The 19,345-nt window shown below is 41.7% G+C and overlaps 1 protein-coding gene across 6 annotated transcripts in view; it reads right to left on the bottom strand.

Annotated features, from left to right (window-relative positions):
* The window catches only part of zmynd11 (zinc finger, MYND-type containing 11), a 41,807-nt gene that overhangs the window by 10,627 nt on the left and 11,835 nt on the right, over window positions 1-19,345 (bottom strand). For 3 of the 6 annotated variants that reach the window (XM_078265023.1, XM_078265027.1, XM_078265025.1), the window contains exons 4-13: window positions 17,313-17,336; window positions 10,852-10,926; window positions 10,559-10,720; window positions 7,688-7,765; window positions 5,185-5,277; window positions 4,194-4,281; window positions 4,045-4,100; window positions 3,376-3,453; window positions 2,406-2,524; window positions 531-879 (exon numbers count right to left, since the gene is read on the bottom strand). In XM_078265023.1, the coding sequence (XP_078121149.1) occupies window positions 531-879; window positions 2,406-2,524; window positions 3,376-3,453; window positions 4,045-4,100; window positions 4,194-4,281; window positions 5,185-5,277; window positions 7,688-7,765; window positions 10,559-10,720; window positions 10,852-10,926; window positions 17,313-17,336 (1,122 nt within the window). The remainder of the gene's footprint in view (window positions 1-530; window positions 880-2,405; window positions 2,525-3,375; window positions 3,454-4,044; window positions 4,101-4,193; window positions 4,282-5,184; window positions 5,278-7,687; window positions 7,766-10,558; window positions 10,721-10,851; window positions 10,927-17,312; window positions 17,337-19,345) is intronic. The other 3 variants (XM_078265026.1, XM_078265028.1, XM_078265029.1) reach the window with 3 other exon arrangements.

Below are 19,345 nucleotides of genomic sequence, written 5' to 3'. Positions count from 1 at the left end.
TGGTCTATTATATACGGTCTATGCTCTAACCATAACTTGTCATGACAAAATCCGAATGACCCTTACTAAAAGAAGCGTTATGTCAAACGTTTATGACTTGTTTATAATGTTTATGACACGTTCATGACAGTGTCATGTCACTCTTGTCATGTAGATACCTTCAAGTAAAGTGTAACCATCTCTTTTTGGTCATTTTTGTTTCCTTTGGGATTGTTTTGTGTCCCTTTGTGGTAGTTTTGCAACCGTTTCTGGACCGCTATTATCACCATATCTGTGTCTAAAACGTTGGAAAAGATTAGAGCAGATGATACATAAATACATAAAACCACTCAAAAAGACAGAACTTGCTGAAAGAAGTCATGACCAACTTCAATCATTAGATCTGAGAAAAGTCTTTTAGTTACATTCATTCGGATTAGGTGTTGCCTAAAACGGCTCTGGAGCTGCACCTAAACCTTATAGTGGAAGGGAACGCCCAGATTTCCTGATCCAGAGTTCAGAGGGTTGAGAATTAAACTGAGCCTACTTACATGTCGGACCTGCTCGTTGCTGGTGGAGGAGATGCTGGACTCGGCTTCGTCTGTCCGCTCCAGCCTATCCGTCCTCCCGCTGCCCTCCTGCGGCTGCGGCTGTGGCTGCCGCTGGCTCTGGCTCTGGTTCTGGCTCTGGCTCTGGCTCTGGTTCTGGTTCTGCTGCAGTTGCTGGTGTGACTGCATGGTGCCTTCCTCCATCTTTGTTTTCCAGAAGCGGCCCTCCCTCAGGAAGCGCTGGTAGACCTCCAGCTCCTCGCACGCCTTCTTCCAGCCGTTGCTGCGCTTCACCTGCAGCTGCTGGACGCTCACCTTGATGTCCTGGATGTTGTCCGAGGGGATCCACGCTCTGGGGGAGGACAAGAAAAACAGTGCTCGAGATTTACCAAGCAGCACTGCAACTTTTTAATCCGTTTCAGTTCCAGCTTCATCGTGTTTTGGTTTGTTTTTGGACGAAGTTTCGTTTCGAAAAAGTTGTATCTTCATTTATTTTTAAAATCAAGACATCATCTTTACAATTCTAACCTCGAATCTGAGACGTTCTTAAACTAGTTTCAGCAGAGTAAAGTTGCTTCATAAATATGATGTCACGAGAACCGGTATTTCGGTACCAAGTCGGTACCAAAATAAAAACCATTTCAATATTCAAAAGAATCACGCAATTAAATTGGAATTTGATTTTTTTTGAGTCTATCCAAATTATTAATAATAAGAAAAGTATTTATATAGCTGATGTACTGCAAGATTTTTTCAAGGAAATGTGATTATATAGCCTACATTCCATTTCACCTTTTCTTTGTATTGTATTTTCTGTATTGGGTTGTTTTTTTTTTACCTTCTTTTTTTCTCATTATTTATTGAAGTGCCTTTCTTCTTGAGTTTTATTTTTTTATCATTAAGTAAGGTTGTAATGTTCTTTGGATGGGAATGAATATCTTTTTGATATGTTTTGTAAGTATGATGCCGAACTGTTCAAACACTGTATAACATATTTGTGAAAGTTTGTAAATAAAAAAAAGTCGGTACCAAAATTCTGAAAACGTGACGGTACTTTTTTTTTTTAACAGTACCGTAGATACCGAGGGATGCAATTTTTCCGGACCTGACGGAGCCAGTATATACGCCTTGAAGTGTTCTAGTCGGTCGCTAAATGCTGAAGAAAAAGAAAAACGCCCACCAGCACAGAAAAACAGAATAGCGCCTCATCTCCGTGCGTACTGAGGGCTTGACCGCTGTCAGCCTCTGGCTTTTCCGTACATCAACGGCCGCAGTTTACACAACTTCACCTGGAGCTCTCAAACTGAAAGTAAAGTCTGTTTCTCTCTGCTGTTAACGTTAGCTCCGATAGCTCACATTAGCTAACTTTAACGCTTGTTTTAGCGGACCTCTAGAACGTTAGTTTAGTTAACTTAACTAACGGCAGAGAGAAACAGACTGTCTCTAAACATACTTGCTCTCCGAGTTCCGGGTGAACTCATAAGGTGTTAACGTTAGCGTACGCTAACGCTAACTGTGTGGTGATGCCAGGCTTCAGAGCAGCGGGCTGTCGGGTTCAGAAGACTGAAGTTTTCTCCAGATTACATATAAATCACACTCTTCTTGCCCCCTCCCCTAAAACCCTTCCACATTAAAGAGTGACACGAAGTTGAAAATAAAAAACTGAAACTCACAGGTGACATGACACTTTTTGGTATCCTGACATCACTATTTATATAAATGTTGTGAGAGCCGAACAGTCATTGTTTTGTAGAACAATTATTATTATTTTTATTTTTTTTTAAAAAGGACACAAGCAGTCTCAACCTGAGGTGCTCAGACCAATGGAACAGAAAAGTGATGCTGTGTGTTGTTGTGATGTCTGCCAGCTGCGCTAACCTCTGGTGCTGGTGGCCAAAGAAGCGTACGTCCACCTGGTTTTCATCCCTCTGAAGGACTTTGGCCGGCCAGTAGCCGAATCCTTTCATCTTGGCCCACACCAGGTCATGGTTGGGGCTCTGCCGAGGGAACACACACACAAAGCAACAATATAGACCAAAGATACAACCCAGGGGTGTATTTTTAACAAGAAAAACACACTTTACTTTGTGGTGGGTTGACTTTTATGCTAAAATTACATTTTATATGGCAAGACAACCTGCTTTGTTCCTTAAAGTGCTCATATTATGCTTTTTGGCATTTTCCCTTTCCTTTATTGTGTTATACTGTATATCTTTTGTGCACGTTATATATATTATAGGTTTACAAGTGAAAAAGCCCAAAGTCCACCCCAAAAGAGACTTACCATCTCCAACAGAAAACAGTGTTCACAAACTGCTCCAAACAGCTCTATTGTAGTCCAGCCTTTACTTCTGTGACAACCGTGCGTCACTATGTAACACGTTATAATGCTCACCTAGCTGCTAGCATGGCACGCCCTCATACTCTGCTTCTGACTGGCTAGTAGTCCTTACCTAGGTACTGCACATGTGTGACTCCCAACAAAGATGAAACAGAAGTGAGATGTCTCACTCTGTAGCTAAAACAGAGAGCTCAACACACAGGGTGAAAAGAGGAGCTGCAGCAATGTGCAGTACAACAAAAATATGGTGTTTTTTGAAAATTAAACCATGTAAACCTATTCTGATATAATCTCTAAATACAATTATGAACCTGAAAATGAGCATAATATGAGCACTTAGTTTTTGTTCAATGCATCACATTTTTTAAGTATGATCTGTATATACCATTATATATACACCTCTTAACTGCTACACATAATAGTTGTATACTTGTAAAGCTTCTACTAGAAATAAAAAGGTAAAACTGTGTTGCTGCAGCTGATGAGAGCAGGTTTGGTTGTACTCACACAGGGGTAACAGAACCAGTTGTCTGGCCGGGCGTTCGACAGGTAGAAACAGTTCTTACACAACAACAACTCATTTAACTGGAAGAGAAAAGACACGGGAAGGGAGAAAAGATGGAGAAGGGGAAAGGCAGAAAACTTAAATGTACACAAACTTTTGAACAAATCTGGACTAGACACAAATTCTGAAAAGTACAAAAGGAGATGTAAACTTATGAGCTCTGAAAGCTATAGTGTGTAGTTTCTGTCGCCCCCATGAGGAATTCTAAGTAATGACAACAACACTGTCGGCGCGTCCACATGATACAAGTCTTCTGTGACCGCGCAAGCACCCCACCCCTCCGCCACGTAGTTGCTAGTAGCCAAGGAGGACACGGAGGATTACACAAACATGATGGACTCTTCAGAAGAGGTCATTATCTTCACTTGAGTTTCTGCGCGGGAAAGTCGCCGGACGCCACAATCTTCTGAACATAGTCGTACTGAGAAATCCAGAGTTATGTAGAGCTGATTAAATGTCTTAATTAGCTTTGTAGCAACTCATTTGGCAATGACTTGAATGTCACGGACGTTCATTATTATCAAAACGTTACGCACTAGAGCTTTAACAGGCTAACTAAAGTAAATCTCACTGCTGTGAGCTGCGACAGAGAATAAATGAAACAGTGGTACCTCATGGCATGTGTCGCTGAAGAGCAGCCGTGCGATCTCCGCCTGGTCGCTGTGAACTGACACACAAAACCAGAGGACACGATTTTTAAACAAATCAACAAAAATTCACGTAACTGGAAGTTATTAGTTATATTCAAACTTTGACCCACCTCCATACAAGATGGAAGTGTTGTGAACAATCAGCTGAGCATCTGCTTTGAACTCCTCGAAGCTTTTATACTTTCCTTCAGACAGGTTCTGAGAGAGAGACAGAGAGAGAAGTGAATACAGAGACAGAGGGAAGAGAATGACAGAAAGACAGACAGAAAGAGAGAAACAGACAGAAGGCCAGAAAGAGAGAGACAGACAGAGAGAAAGAGACAGATAGAAACCAAGACACAGAGAGAGAGAGAAAGGGAGAGTCAAAAACATGGATAGAGAGAGAAAGTTGGTCAGAGAGAGAACAAGTATAAAGAGGTCTATTCACATGCTTGGCATGTTTGTCATTGGTGACCGACATGCGAGAGCGCCAGACACACACACACAGAGAGAGAGCTGGGAGTGATGCACCACTGGTGCAGCACTCCAGATGGGTGGGCACAGTCCTGCTTGACCCAACACACACACACACACACACACACACACACACACATCACTGCACTCACACTGAAACAATGTTACCAGTGAGGCCTAAAATCTAAATCACGGACAGACAGCTCATGGAGGGAGATTAGGTACTTTAAAACTCTTTTCCAACAGACAGTCTTGATACACATATTTAGATTCACTGTGATTTACACTTGCCAAGTATATCATTATCTCCAATGTCCACCACAAATAAACAACCAGAAATAAAAAGAGAAAAAAGACCCTCCTTACAACTCACCTTAATGCCATCAGGAACTGCTAAAAGCTAATTCAGCATACTCTTAGTAGTGCCAATTTGCCAAAATGTAAAAGTTAAGGTTTTTAAACTAGAAAGAGTGTGTGCAGGAATGTTTCAATCCAACAGTCTGAGGGGATTTCAAAACAAAAGCTTAAAATACAAAAAAAAAAAAAAGTAAATTGAAAAATTATTAGATGAATAAATAAATATGGAAGAAAAAGATAGACAGTAAGTGATGATGGGAGTTTCACAAGGATGCTGGGCACGGCGGTTACCTCCTGGATGTTTGAGACTTCCAGCGCGGTGTGGATCAGCCGTTTGTACATGGGATGTTTAGTGTCTTTGCCTTTCTTGTGCAGGTCCACTGCCTAGAAATGTAGAGGAGGGATAAGGATTTAATGCCACTTTATAGAGAGGACGAGGAGGGGGCAGTGTTAGAGGGAAGTAATGAAGCAGAGACACATGGAGGGCAACTGATGAGATTTAATACCGTTTTTATAGGGAGCGGTGGGATGAAGGGAGACGGGAAGGAGAGAGCAGGAGACGTAAGGGGGGGGGAAGTAATGAGATTTAACACAACTTTAATAGACAGGAGGTTGGAGGGGGAGAGAGAGAGAGAGAGAGAGAAGACGGAGCAGTAGTGGATGAAAAGGCAGATGAAAGGGTGGGGTAATGGGAGGAGAACAAAGGGGATACTCGTTCCTAATTACGAGGAGGAGTGAGGTTATTGTGGGTAGCTATACTCGTGGAATATTTCAAAAGAACACAGCAGAGGCCACAACCGATTCAATTTTATTTATGAGAAAAACAACGAGAGTTATCTCAAGACAATCCACAGATAGAGTAGGTCTAGATCACACTATAATTTACAAAGACCCAACAATTCGGATAATTCCCCCAAGAGCAAGCATTTAGTGTTGAGGACAAAAACCCCTTTAAGGGAGAAACCTTGGACAGACCCAGGCTCTTGGTTGGAAAAGTAGAAAAACGACCCAAAATAGCTTTTCATTGTTTTTATTTTGTTTCGGTCGACTTTGAATGAAGTGTATTTTACGATGCTAAAATGATTTGATGTTTATGTACATGGAGTCTGGTGGGTTTAGCCAACGCAATTACACAAATGCTTTTATGTTTAAAAAAAGGATCTTACTCTTTAACAGAACGACCTCATTAGAAATCCTTTCCATGATGTTGTCAGACACTTAGAATATTAATCTGAGCCTGTCAGTGGCAAAACGAGCACTTTTGTGAAGGTAAATACAAGCTGGACAATTGCCCCATTACTCTACATTGTTGCTTGTTTCACCGCTGCCGACAGACCACGCAGACGGAGTAGAGGATTGAGGCCTTAAAGTCCAACTGAAGTTGTGCTTTCTGCTGTCAGAAATCACGTTCAAATAGGATTCTTCCTATACGCATTGGCCGCCATTATGTGTCGATGCGTAGCAAAATGTGTCATCCAAGATTTGTTACGTGACGCGCCGATGCGCGCAATACTATGCGTTGTCAGTGGGGTATTGCACATTATTACCCAAAAATATTGAATCAACGTAGCTGAGCGAATTCATCAAGCATAGGACTAACGAGTCAAATTTTTTCGGTATTTAATCAACGTTTGCGCGCGCGCGTGTGTGTGTCCTCCTCGAGAGGCTGAAATAGCCTACGGCAGGAGAGAGAGAGACCCAGATGTATTTCCATCTTTTTAAACCTACTAAACCATGTTTAAGCGACCTTTTATCAATGTATTGGTCAGTGCTACCCAATCGTAGCACACTGTACTGGTGGGGAAACACGCCAGCATCTGATAAAAAAAAACGAAACAAAAAAAACAAGTGCCGCTCTCCGGGAGGGTCTGGCTCTGCTGACAGTATCACTCTGTGCCGACCGAACACCGTGGAACACTCTGCTACCCCCTGTTGAGTGAGCGGTGTATTGCATTTCACGCATCGCCCATGACGCTTGCGTCCGTTGTGTAGACTATGAAAGGGAGCTCGTCACGCTGTGCTCACATCGTCGCTCGCTATTGCGCGTGCGCTCGTGTTGACTGTGTAGCGGCCCTAAAACCCCCTGCAGTATAATAATAACGCAGCATTCCTGTGTCACAAATCCTTGTCCAACTCAAGTAAAATCGAGCACATTACAACAAGCATTAACCTTGCAAAGGAGAGAGCATAAACATGCTGAAAATATAAGGTGGATTTTGCTTTTTATCACAACAATTACCCCTATTTTCCACCGGCACGTCTGGGCTGCGTTCCGGAGGCGCCGCGACCCCGGCCATTCAAGTCAATGGTCAATATTCCACCACCGCGTCCCAGAAGCGTATGTGAAGCTCCGCTTTAAGGGTAAATACCGTTTTTTTCCAACCTGGACCCTATTTTCCTGTTTTTGTGTCTTAGTGACTGAACCTGTGACATTGGTCCAGTATTAAGTGAGATCGCTGCAGTTGGAAGCGGTGAAACAAGCTACAATGTAAGTTAATAGGGCAATTGTCCAGCTTGTATTTACCTTCACAAAAGTGCTCGTTTTCAAACTGACAGGCTCAGATTAATATTCTAAGTGTCTGACAACATTATGGAAAGGATTTCTAATGAGGTCGACTAGGGTTAGACCTAACCCTAACCCTTCTGAGTGGCTTCCGGTGTGGTATGGCGCACAGACGGGCCCAGTGGAAAATCCAGGTTAGATACTCGGACAACAATCTGCTGCGTTGTCACCGGGAGGTTTGATAAGTTGAAGGCGGATAACAGGTAGAAATAAATGTATGGTTGTTCTCACCCTCTCCTTCATACGCTGGACGATGAAGCGCAGGTATTTACTCATCTCCTGTTTGTTCAGGTTCTTCTTTTTACTGCCCTGCAGGTTTGAAAGAGGGATGATGTGGAGAAAGAGGGACAAAAGAGGGAAAATTCAGATTAGGCACACTTAAAAAAAAAAAAAAAAGAGAGAGAGAGACTGGTAGAGGAGACTGGAAGTGGAAAGAGGAACAAGCAGGGAATAAAAGACAACGAGGGACAGAAACGGGGCTACAAATAAGCGAGAAACAACAATTGTCTTTGTCAGGCGTCTCTCTTGGCATACAAACTCACAGCGAGCACCAACATTAGTTTAAATGACAAATATTGACACTACTAACATTGTGTCTGCTTCTGCAGACGACTGATTTCTTAAATGTCATGAAAACAAGACTCTACACTGGAGAAAGAAGAGAAACACAGTTAACTCAGCAAGTTTTCTGCAGGACAAACCAGACTTTTTTTTGTCTCTGTAGACGCTGGATAATTACTGGTCTGGGAACCAGACAAATGTGTGAGCTCATGTTTCATTTGCTCTCGTTGATATGTCTGCCCCCCCCCCCACCAACGTTTAGATAGATTTCCAGCCAACCAGGCACCTGGGCGGACCAATTACAACCATTTATCATATTACATCGGGGGCGGGTTTAAGATGATGACTGACAGAGGAGTATCACAACACACAAGGCTCATCAAACTTTGAATTAAGATTCTGTTACTGTATTGCCTCTCTTACATTTTAGTGTACAGTTAAGCTGTAATTTGAGAAAATGTGTCACCTGTCCTGCTTAAAAAACAGACCAAGCACCTCCCCAACTTGCATGTGTCACTAAGCGGTACACTTTTGTTGCTCCGACTGGTTGTAGGTCTATTGCGTCCGGAGCCATTTAGGTGTGTACCCCTTGGAAATCAAAAATGAACTGAGAGGTTCCAGACTAATACGCATTTGTGAATTAAAGGTGAATTCAGGTCAATTTCAACATGTAGCTCTGTTGTTTGTAAATTTGGAGTGCTGTCAGTAGCGAGGAAAGCGAAAACAAGCGGTGCTGCCTACACCGTGTTATCCTCCTGCTAGCGTTAGCACCTAGGAGGCTGAAACAGGGCAAGTTTTAAACGTCTTTTTAGCCTCTTAACATGTTTGAAATGTCATTAAAAGTGCCTACCCATGTGAAGTGATTCCTTCCGAGTGAACACAGTGAATCTGACAGCAGTAGATGTGAAAGAAATGCATAAAAGTTATGTTAATTCAGCTCTGTTTAGTTCCGGTGTCCAGACGGCAAGATTTAGGGATTGTCTACAAACACCGAAAAGAGATACAACAAAAATATTTATTAATTTAATGATTAAATAAGGTAGTGTCTCCAAACTTACCTCAATTATAACTTGTCTCCTGCTAGTTGTACTTCAGCACTTACTTTTAAAAAATAAGCATGTGCCTATTTTTGAAAATATTGTATCTCTTTTCGGTGTTGGAGTTTGTAGACGGTCCCGAAGCACTCGCCTTGCCGTCTGTAGCAGGAGGATAACACGGTGTAGGCAGCACCGATTGTTTTCGTTTTTCCTCGCTACTGACAGCACTCCAAATTTACAAACAACAGAGCTGCGTGTTGAAATCGACCGGAATTCTCCTTTAAGTCTGCCGATGCCAGGCTGGATTATTACAGGAAGCTTATTAAAAATGAGCAGGCGAAGAAGACTTTAGACAAAAGTATCGCTGTAGTGGCAGCATGGAAGAATGAAAGGAAAGACCACAACTTGTAGAGAAACATTATACACCCAAAATAACTAAATCCAAAAGTCTGACAAAGTGAATATCGTTAGGCTGCAGCTTCAAATATCACCTCGTTTATTTTATTTCTTTAAAGATTTAAAACATGATTAGTAACTAGCTGCATGTAAATGGCTAACCTCCCCCCATATCTCTTCCTAACCCTAACCCTAAATCCTCAAACAGCCCTCTGAAGTAATAAGGACGAGACAAAATGTTTTAGTTATTTATTAAACATAATAGCCATTAGGCCTGTAAAAATTTTTCAATATTTGTCTAATCGCAAATATTTTGACGTAGTCGTAGTTTCTTGGTTTAACCGCAATGAGTTGCTAACATTAGCATAGCTGACATTAATCAACTGTCAATTTTATGTTCATTTAAGAAGAAAAAAATACAATGTTTTATGATTTTATAGAGGCGTAGTTTATTTCATAGGCTGTGTAATTGTGTTATTACATTGTTTGGGTCACATAACAGTGATATCAACAAAAGATGTATCCTGGAATTCATTCAAACTTTTATGTGTTTGAAAAAGTTATAAATAAAGATAGATTTAAAAGCAAAATTTGGAATTGTTATAGCTCTAATAGTCTCCCATTGCTCCCATCCACAGCGCTGCGGAGGAGGGTCTGGCTAGTCCACACAGCATTCCGGGATGAGAGAAAAACGTGCTCTGGTTTATGGTTATTTCTTTAAACCAATCACAATCGTCTTGGGCGGCGCAAAGCCCCGGACACAATTGCGGTGCCTCTGCAAAATAGCCTCTGGAAGGAACTTGTTTTGGTGGAACGTGTACGTTCAAAAGTTGTTTTAGTCGTGCAACAGAAAACTCAGATTGGACAGATAGTCTAGCTAGCTGTCTGGATTTACCCTGCAGAGATCTGAGGAGCAGTTAACCATAGTCCTCACAAATCCACCGGAGTTTAGAACGCCAACACAAAGAAAGAGGAAGGTGACGGACATCCGGCCTAAAAAGAGGGACATCCGGCTGAATTTCCAGCGACACCTGAACAATCCCAAAAGCGGAACGTCGTGGATATAGACTACAGCTCTCAGTAGCCATTTAAGAGAACACACGCTTACCCTGCAGGCAACACACTGCCAGTGAGATCCTCCGTCTCTGGGCTTGAACTCCTCCGACAGACATTTGAGGTGGTAAACCCGGAAGCAGTTGTCACATGCGAGGACGTCGCCCGGTAGGTGACACTCGAAGCAGTACCAGTCGTGGCTCTCTGCCTCCCACTCCTGCAGGGTAGACACAGCAGAGCACAAGTTTGGGTGACACCCCCCCCCCCTCCAACCCGCGAACCACAGCGGGAGGGGAGGAAACAACTTTCTTCATCCTACATTCAAAATTAAAACTAGCTCTGACGTACAGATTCGTGCTGACTGTACTGCTGGTTGTCAGGGTGTTTCAGGTTGGAGTCCACATCCCCGAAATCAACCTCCTCCTCATTCAATCAAACAAAAGAAGAAAAAACAACTTTGATCATGTTTTGACTTTGTATGCTTTTTAAAAATAGATTTCTCTTGGAAAAAAGATCAAGTTAAAAGTCCCAGGTTACGTTGAAGCTGAATAAAAGAAGAACATTGGTCGGTATCCTTTTAAAAGTGGCTATGAAGTGTATACAAAACATTTTTACTTTTTAATTACTACGGTTTCAAAAACGCCTCAATCCAACAAATCCTGGTACTGCATAGAATAAGACAGTACAGCTATGAATATGTCCAGATATGGTAGCATGATTGTTATATCTAGGCACACACTGTATTACAGCAACTTCAAAATACACCATATCATTGAAATTCTACAGGAAGTAATACATCAAATGCCAAGATACTCGGCGGCCAGTCCCAGCCGTGAACTAAGTTCTCAGCGGTGTTGTAACATTACAGCAAACACCCCCCCCCCCTCGGTGCTGAAAAACACCCAAAAAGTGACACCAACTTGAAATATATTGTGATATTGTGGTTTTAGCTGAGTGCTATTAGCTGCGCTAATGTTAGCTTGCTTGCCCGCTAACTGGTCAACTAACGTTAGCTAGCTAGCTACCAATGCAAATCGAAAAGAAAAAAAACGTAATTATGTGGGGGGGGGGGGGAACTGCAGCTATTTTATCAGAATGATCTGAATAAACGTAACAAGAATAAAACTGTAATGGATAAACCCATCCGTAAACAATGAAAACTACAACTCCCATAATGCCGCTTCACAGCGTCGTCAAAAGTCCGTGTTTACTTCCATTGTTTTGATTGAGAGACCCCTAGCGGCAGAAAATTACATATTGTACGTTTAATCATTATCATTAAAAAGGTACTGGTACAAAACTCAGGTATCATACTTAGTATTACTGTAAAAATCTCAAGCAATGTCAAGCCATAGATTTCCTATTGTAATTTTAATCATAAAAACACCATTATAAACCTGCCTTTATTCTGTGATAATTAAAGGTTAATACATTATTTCAGTGTTTCTGTTTGTGGCAGGAAGGTACTGAATGGATGAGAGTGGGCGCACATTTGACAATTTATTCAGTGTATTCTTTAATCCTAATACACACATGTTGCAGTAGTAGTTTTCAGTAAGCGGTTTAAGTCAATGGCACATAGACAGGAAGCATGAACCGCTTAAAATTCAACTACTTATCAATCTGTCAAGAGTCCAACTCCTCCCACTCACAGTCTGGACCGACTCAGTAGGGGAGAGCAGGGGGGCCGCTCTATAAAAGCTAGAGAGAGGAAAGAAATATCTCTATCTTGATCTTTTCTCCATGTGCTGTAGGTTGGGGTTGAGCTGGAGGAAGCACACTAGAATCAGCTTATAACTGCAGTGAACAAACTGTCTGAGAAAGAGGTTGCTTACCGCTGTGGTTTTGATCAGATAAACATCTTACTGCATGAATGCCTTTTCCTAAATAACCCTGATTTGCATACATCTTTAACGAGGATGCACAACGGCAGCAGCAACATGCAGATTGAAACCAACGTGGACCCCTCAGTCCGAAGTGTAGGGAAAGAAGCCCATACGCAACCATAAATAGTCACGGAGAACAAAAAGATGGGGGCCAGCTCTGACATCCACGCTGCGGGCCAGTGTCGCTGCAACACCAGACGCCCTGATCAGAAGCAGGGCCCGCCAGGAGGAAGCACTCTACACTCAAATCCAGCAGTTCTTCGGGGACTCTTTTAAAAGGATAATCTAAAACACTAACCTGCGGCACCAAAGCCGTCAACCTAGGGGAACCACTGTCATGGTCAGATCACATTCTCACTCCAAAAAGGCTCTTCACGTAGAGTACAGCACAGCACATATTCTCAAATGATCAGAACTGAAAAAAGGGAAATGTATAGAGGGTTCACAATTAAAGCCCATCCAGGTGAGAATATACTCTGAAAAACTATCCACAGATTCCTCAAAGGAGTTCTATTTTTTTTTAGAGCGTAAGAGACTCTTCACCCATACAAACATTCGACAACACAGAAATGGTCTTTGTGTTCTGTTGAATGTCAAGAGGCACTTTACTATGGTTTTGGCCGCCTGATGAAAGACAAGTGGCCGACTTTAAAAGGCTGGAGCTCTCTGAGCCAAGGACGCGGTGTCTGTGGTTCCGCAGCACAGCCAGTTTCGACAGGAGCGTGTCGGGGAAAGAATTGGGTCCAAGCAAAAACGGATAACAGTGACATAATGTTTGACACTGAAAGATGAAATAATAGCAAGACATAATGTTTCCCCTGCCAATGAAAGATCTGCAACCAATGTTCAAAAGCCTACCAGCAAAATCAGAAAGAAAAAAAAAAAAGACTTCAAAACAAAGACTTCAAAACAAAGCCAGAAAATCTGCTTTTGGGTTTAAATCACTTCTCTAAACATCCGTTTAATACCGCTGTGCTTTTTGGAGAAAGAAATGGGCCTCAACTAAAAGCTGCCAACAAGGACAGGGACTTGGATAGTGATAGAGGAGGAGTTGAGGCAGCCAGAGGGTTAGATCCTTAAGCCATCTTTCCCCACTGCTTTCCCACTCAGCTCTGCACTGTCTGTGTCAAGCTGGGACACGCCAGAGCTCCGAGCAAGGCTGAGCAGCAGGGTTAGCATGGCTGCCAATGACCTACACAAATGGCGTTTTTCCATTACATGGTACCTGCTCGACTCGCCTTGACTCTACTCGCCTTTTTTGTTTTTCCATTATGAAAATAAGTCCCTTGGTACCTGCCAACAGGTACATTTTTTTTCAGTATGACCTCCGTCGAGGTTCCGAGCGAGCTGAGGCGATACCAAAAGGTGACGTGAAGACCTGCAGACTTCTGATTGGTCAGAGAGAATCGTCACTAATCACTGCGTCATCATTGCTAGGGACGGACGGGGGTGTCCTGAACAAACCCCGCCATTTTTAAATAGTTTAGTCAGTAGTTGTTTTTTTTTTTGCTGCCTCCAGCTTCTTTTGAAACTAAATGTGTCTTCTGGCAAACAGCCACATGCCGAGAATCAAAAACAACACACCTTTGACGTTAGGTCACAGCAGTTTCCTGCGGCGTCGCTATGACGACCAGCAATGCTCGCCTCACGCATGAGGAGGTACTAAATCTGCAATGGAAAAAGGGGCACCGTGGCAGAGTCGAGCCGAGCCGAGTAGAGCTGGTACTAGCAGTGGGTAAGCGCCAAAAAACTCCCCCAGGATCCTGCTTGTTTTAGAGTTAAGTCAGTCCCTCCAGAAAAATGGGATTATGCGATCACATAATTCAATGCATAATCAGCCAAAGTCCGTATATTTATGTGTGGGGGGGGGGGGGGGTGTGCATTGTTTTAAATAGGCCGCACTTTCGCCGCATAAATTGCCGATTTCCACGCAAAATATGCGGGGCTTGCATGATTTCATAATCCCCGCTTTTTTTGTTGCAAAAAAAGTCACACATATATCTTAGCAGAAAGTTGAAAAATGTTGCGTGTACTTCACACAAGAGCAGCCAGTTACCCCCTGCAGCCATTTACCCCTGTACGTTACGAAGTGACGTAATTCCGCGATGTGATCATCATCGAAAAGCTGCAAACCTCGCGATGAAGACACGATGAAACCGCAGCTTTTGCAAGTTCCCGCATATTCCATCACATATTTTAAGAAAACGTGCCGCATAACCAAGGATTTTTGCCCGCAACAATCACAAAAATACTCTGCATTTTTTTTGGAAGGACTGTTAAGTGCTTCACATGTAGTGTCTGACAGATTCTTAACTGTAACTGAGTGTGTACTTTTGCACGTTTTCTACGGGCTTTTTATTTCCTAAAAAAACTCTTTTCAGACAGTAGTTTCTTGACTGCATTTCAAGATTTTGGCCGGCGTTCACACTTTGAGCCTAACGTGGTCGGTCAACGTCACATCAAGTGAGCTATATCACATTGTGGCGTAAAACAAAACTATATTACCAACAGAAGTGCAACTGCCGACAAATAAATAAATACCGGACAAAGTAAATACAAAAGTATTTAATCACATTGATGCAAAAATCATTTAAAGCAATGTGCAATTCCATTACTGTGTAATATCTGTATACTGTGCAATATCTATTACTCATTGAATATGATCACCACTACTGGGCTATATTCAAATAATGTGCAATAACCCACACTGCATGTCACACTGTATATAACCAAACATTTATTTATTTTTGTATATAGCTTCTAAGAACTGTGCACCTTACCCCCCTTTTTTGCACTACTTATTTCATTTCATGTTGTTATATTTCTTTATTTTACGTACATGTTGGCACTGGAAAAGGAGTTGCTTTTAATCTCATGGTACATGTGTATAGTGACAATAAAAGGCATTCTATTCTATAAAGTCCTGCTCAGTGATTTGCAACATTTCCTATTATGTCAAAGGAAAGACACCTCTGTATAAAACCGGGATGGAGGTAAAATATCTGACAGTACAAAAAAGAAAATGCATGCTTCTAAAGTGTCACGACATGTATCGTCATATGGCTCTTCATTTCAGGATTTCCTGCAGGAAACTGGTTAACCAAGATGGTAAGCCACACACATTAAATAGCACGGTTAATGCTTTACTTCATAATTAGAAATTGTTCATGATGTTAAGGGAGGTGGTGTCCATTATGTAACTCCTGCACTATATAATAATAATAATAATAATAATAATAATAATAATATTACTAGCACTGTTTCCACACAATTCATCCTTGATCATCATCCATTTGGAAGGTTATAGAGCAGAAAAAAAGCTTCATAAACTAAGTAAAATCACTGAGGAGGGTGTAAAGACGAATACTGTGTTTGAACAAGGACGTTCACAGAACTTTGTCAAAAATAATGGGTTAGTAAATCAAATGAAATAATGTGTAATAAGGGTTTTGTTAACAGTGTATGTGGTTACTGTCAAAGTGCTTCAACACATCATGTTCATTATCATGCAACACAAGAGCGCAGATTTAAGTTAGTTTAACTACCAAACTTGAAAACTACCAAATTCACCCTTAAATATGCTAAATTTAGGTTATACATTTCCAGATAAAGAGGTAATCATTCCTGGCAAACCTGGATTTAATCCAATCTGACTTGAGGCAGTGCATTTAAAAACTTGTTTTCAAGAATTTGACTCCATCTTTAAATGCTACGATCGGTGTTGAAACGCTGTGGTTAACTGTTTGAGGAGTAAATATATTCCTGCGGTCAACACAAGGACACAGCCCATGCCAGCTGGATTGAATCCAGGCACCTGCGGAGGGAGCGCTGCCTCCATCTAGCAACTGCTCTACGCTGCTTCTCACATTCAAACTCTGTCCACCGAGTAACAGCTAACCTGACAGAGCCAGTCGGCTGAAAGGCACGGAGAAAACTAAAGAACACAACCACACAAACCACAACCACACTTCCTTCCCGTCCCCCCCGCCTCCACCCTGTTTGATCAATTTAAAATGAAGGAGGGAAAAAAAAAAAGAAAAAAAAAAAGAAGAAAAATACGCATGCCAGACAGAAGTTAAGAACACGGCAGAACACACCTCCTCTGTGGAGAACTACAACTACCAAGACCAAAATACTACGAAACGCACAGATGCTTGCTACCAACCTGCGGCTATGCTAGCATTGCTTGTCATCTCGTTCAATTAAATAAACACTCAGAAGTGTTCAAGCGGAAATTTACACTTGACGTTTGATTCTAGTTGGCAGCGTCTAAAATGCCAAAGACTGGATGCAGCTTTGAGCTGCACAATGTGAGCGTTTGTGTTTTAAAAAAAAAAAAAAAAAATCAAGCAACGGCACATCTGTAGATAAGTAGCGAGCCCATATTTAATCAAGGTCACTGATCACTTCCACAAGAAATTTGGCCATGTAGACAGCGCTGCAATAGACTTTCATGAAGCTTTTTACAGCAGAACTGAATGACAGCGAGTAGCTTCTGGCAGTGCTTTTGATAGAATGCACTGTAGGCAATTTTCCAAATGGAAAGCTGATAGGTTTTAACGCTTTCACCTTGTGTGATAATTTCATTTTAAGGATGCAGCGAGCAGACTCAATCTCAAGCCTTGCGTAGTGCAAGGAGACTGAATTTCTCGCCACTGCTGGCTCAGGAGGCTTTCCATATCAATTTAAACACAGCCCACAACTTTTGAACTGACCAGAACATACTCTGTTTAGTTTGTCTGCAACCTGCATGAAAAAAGATTCACTCAAATCCCCAACAGCACTGCATGTGGCAGAACCGATTTCTCACAGAATGAGGTTAGTTGAGAGAGGGGGGCGGGGGTGTGGGGGAGAGAAAATGAAGGGATCGGATATGGGGGGGGGGGGAGACCCTGATTTTGAAAGTAACAATGCAGCCCTTACCTTGCTTCCCTCGGCTTTCGGCTCCTGTGATTGCAAGTGATTCAGAGAGTAGTGTTTAAAAGTCCTGTTGCTAAAAAAAACGACCTGAGCTCCGCTGGACACGGGACAGCGTCACGTCGTGAGAGAGATTTCTTTTCAAATCATATCAATATGTTGTGGTGAGACACCACAACGGTACAGACAGACCCATTTTCCAATTTTGCGTGCCAAATCTTTCAGGATCTCCATGACTCATTCTCTGGCCTGCGATCATAACAAATAACCTTGGATTCAAATCGTATCTACAAAATGTAGCTCGAGGCGATATAAACTGGGACATGTTTTGTACATGAGCAAGTCAAATCCACAAACTAGTTCATGTTAGAACTCCGAAAAGCAGCTCAGTTTCATATATCATTACTATTCGGATCATCCGTTATCTCGGTTTTTCCCGCATGATATCTTTCTTTCTTACAAATCACTCGTGAAGCTCTTGCAGTATAATGGGTAACGCATAGCAGATTCAGCCAGGGTGTTTAGCACCCTGGTGCAAAAAGCACTGGGATTAAAGCAACCACCAAAACACATGTTAATGTGGCACTTCCACAGTAATCCATTAAGTGCTCTTTTGCATTTCAAATGGCAGAAGGCCTGAGGATTCTCCCCAGGTAGTGCTGTGAAGTGACAGCGCTACTGTGACGGAGACGAGTGAAAAAACAACGCCACACTGAACTAACAAGGGAAATAAGAGAGAAAAATGAAAAGGACTTCACACGAAGACAAAAAAAAACTTGTGATTAATATCACAACGCTGCACAGCAGAGGGCTGCCTGAGCGGGTCAACAGATGATACATGTGTACAATTTCATATACAGTACACACGGAACTAAATACTGAAGTCCTCGATTTGGCCAAAATACCACTTTTTCTTGAACTTTTCTACCTCTCCCGTTTGCCGAGTCCATCCTCCTGTAATGTCTGCGTGCTGTGACTCTTGTTAAAACTGTGTTCACACTGCGAGCAACGTGACAGATGGGCGCCTACATCCTGACAGAATCTGTGTGCTGCTGGTCTCGAATACTTCATCACCGAAGATGTGTTTTTTCATTTTATTAGCCAAACGGTCTGGTTTTTTCTTTTTTCTTTTTTTTTTTTGCTGCTTGGATCTTTATCGTTTGCAGTACATTATGGCCACATGGACAATTTCATTCCTTTTCACTTCTTTTTCTTCTTACATAAATAATCATAATTGGTTTCTGACGTGCATCTCAGTTAATACAATACTAATAAACTGAAGCAGTAATCTGGAATCAAGAAAACAAAAATAAAGAATATAAATGAAGAAGGCTGTCAGTGCCGCTACGCGTGAGTTGCTTCTCCCAATGTCTTTTACATTTTCTATCATGAAATAGCCAGTAAAATAAAGGCTTTTTAAAGTAATTTTGAAGAAGAGTGCCTTGGACTTTTTCCTTTTTCTCTACATTCAAAAGAATATAAATATTTTAATCAACAATACTGACATTCCCATAGAGGACACTGAAACATGCAGCCATTCTACAAGACTTCTATCTATTTAGTATTAATATAATCTTTCAAGGAGCTGCCAACAATCGACTTACTATTTTATTAGCCGATTAATCTCAACAATGGAAAACTTTCCCCCGTCCCAATATCTGAGGTTCCTGCTTTGTCTCATCTTGCATTACGGGAACTTGTTGAGTTTGGACTGTTAGTTAAAAAAAAGAAATGCTTCAATGTCAGCACATGGGGCTTCAGGAAACTGTGATGGGCATTTTTCACTGTTCTCTAAAGATTTATTAGACCAAATTAGTAATGGATCAATCAAGACAACACTCAGCAAAATGAACAAATCGTGAAAATAATCTTCATAATTAATGTTTTACCGTCAAGCTTTGATTGGCTGGAATTATACATGTCTTGTTGCCGGCTAAAACTACATACTATAAAACTAAATCCCATCCGAGGGGAAACGATACATCCTGTTGGCCGGTGAAAGCAAAGTTAATTAGTCGTTATTGAACAGGTTTACTTCC

This window comes from Sander vitreus, chromosome 12 (genome assembly GCF_031162955.1).
Source record: "Sander vitreus isolate 19-12246 chromosome 12, sanVit1, whole genome shotgun sequence".
NCBI classification, from domain to species: Eukaryota; Metazoa; Chordata; class Actinopteri; order Perciformes; family Percidae; genus Sander; species Sander vitreus.
This window is presented reverse-complemented; position numbering and strand designations above follow the sequence as displayed.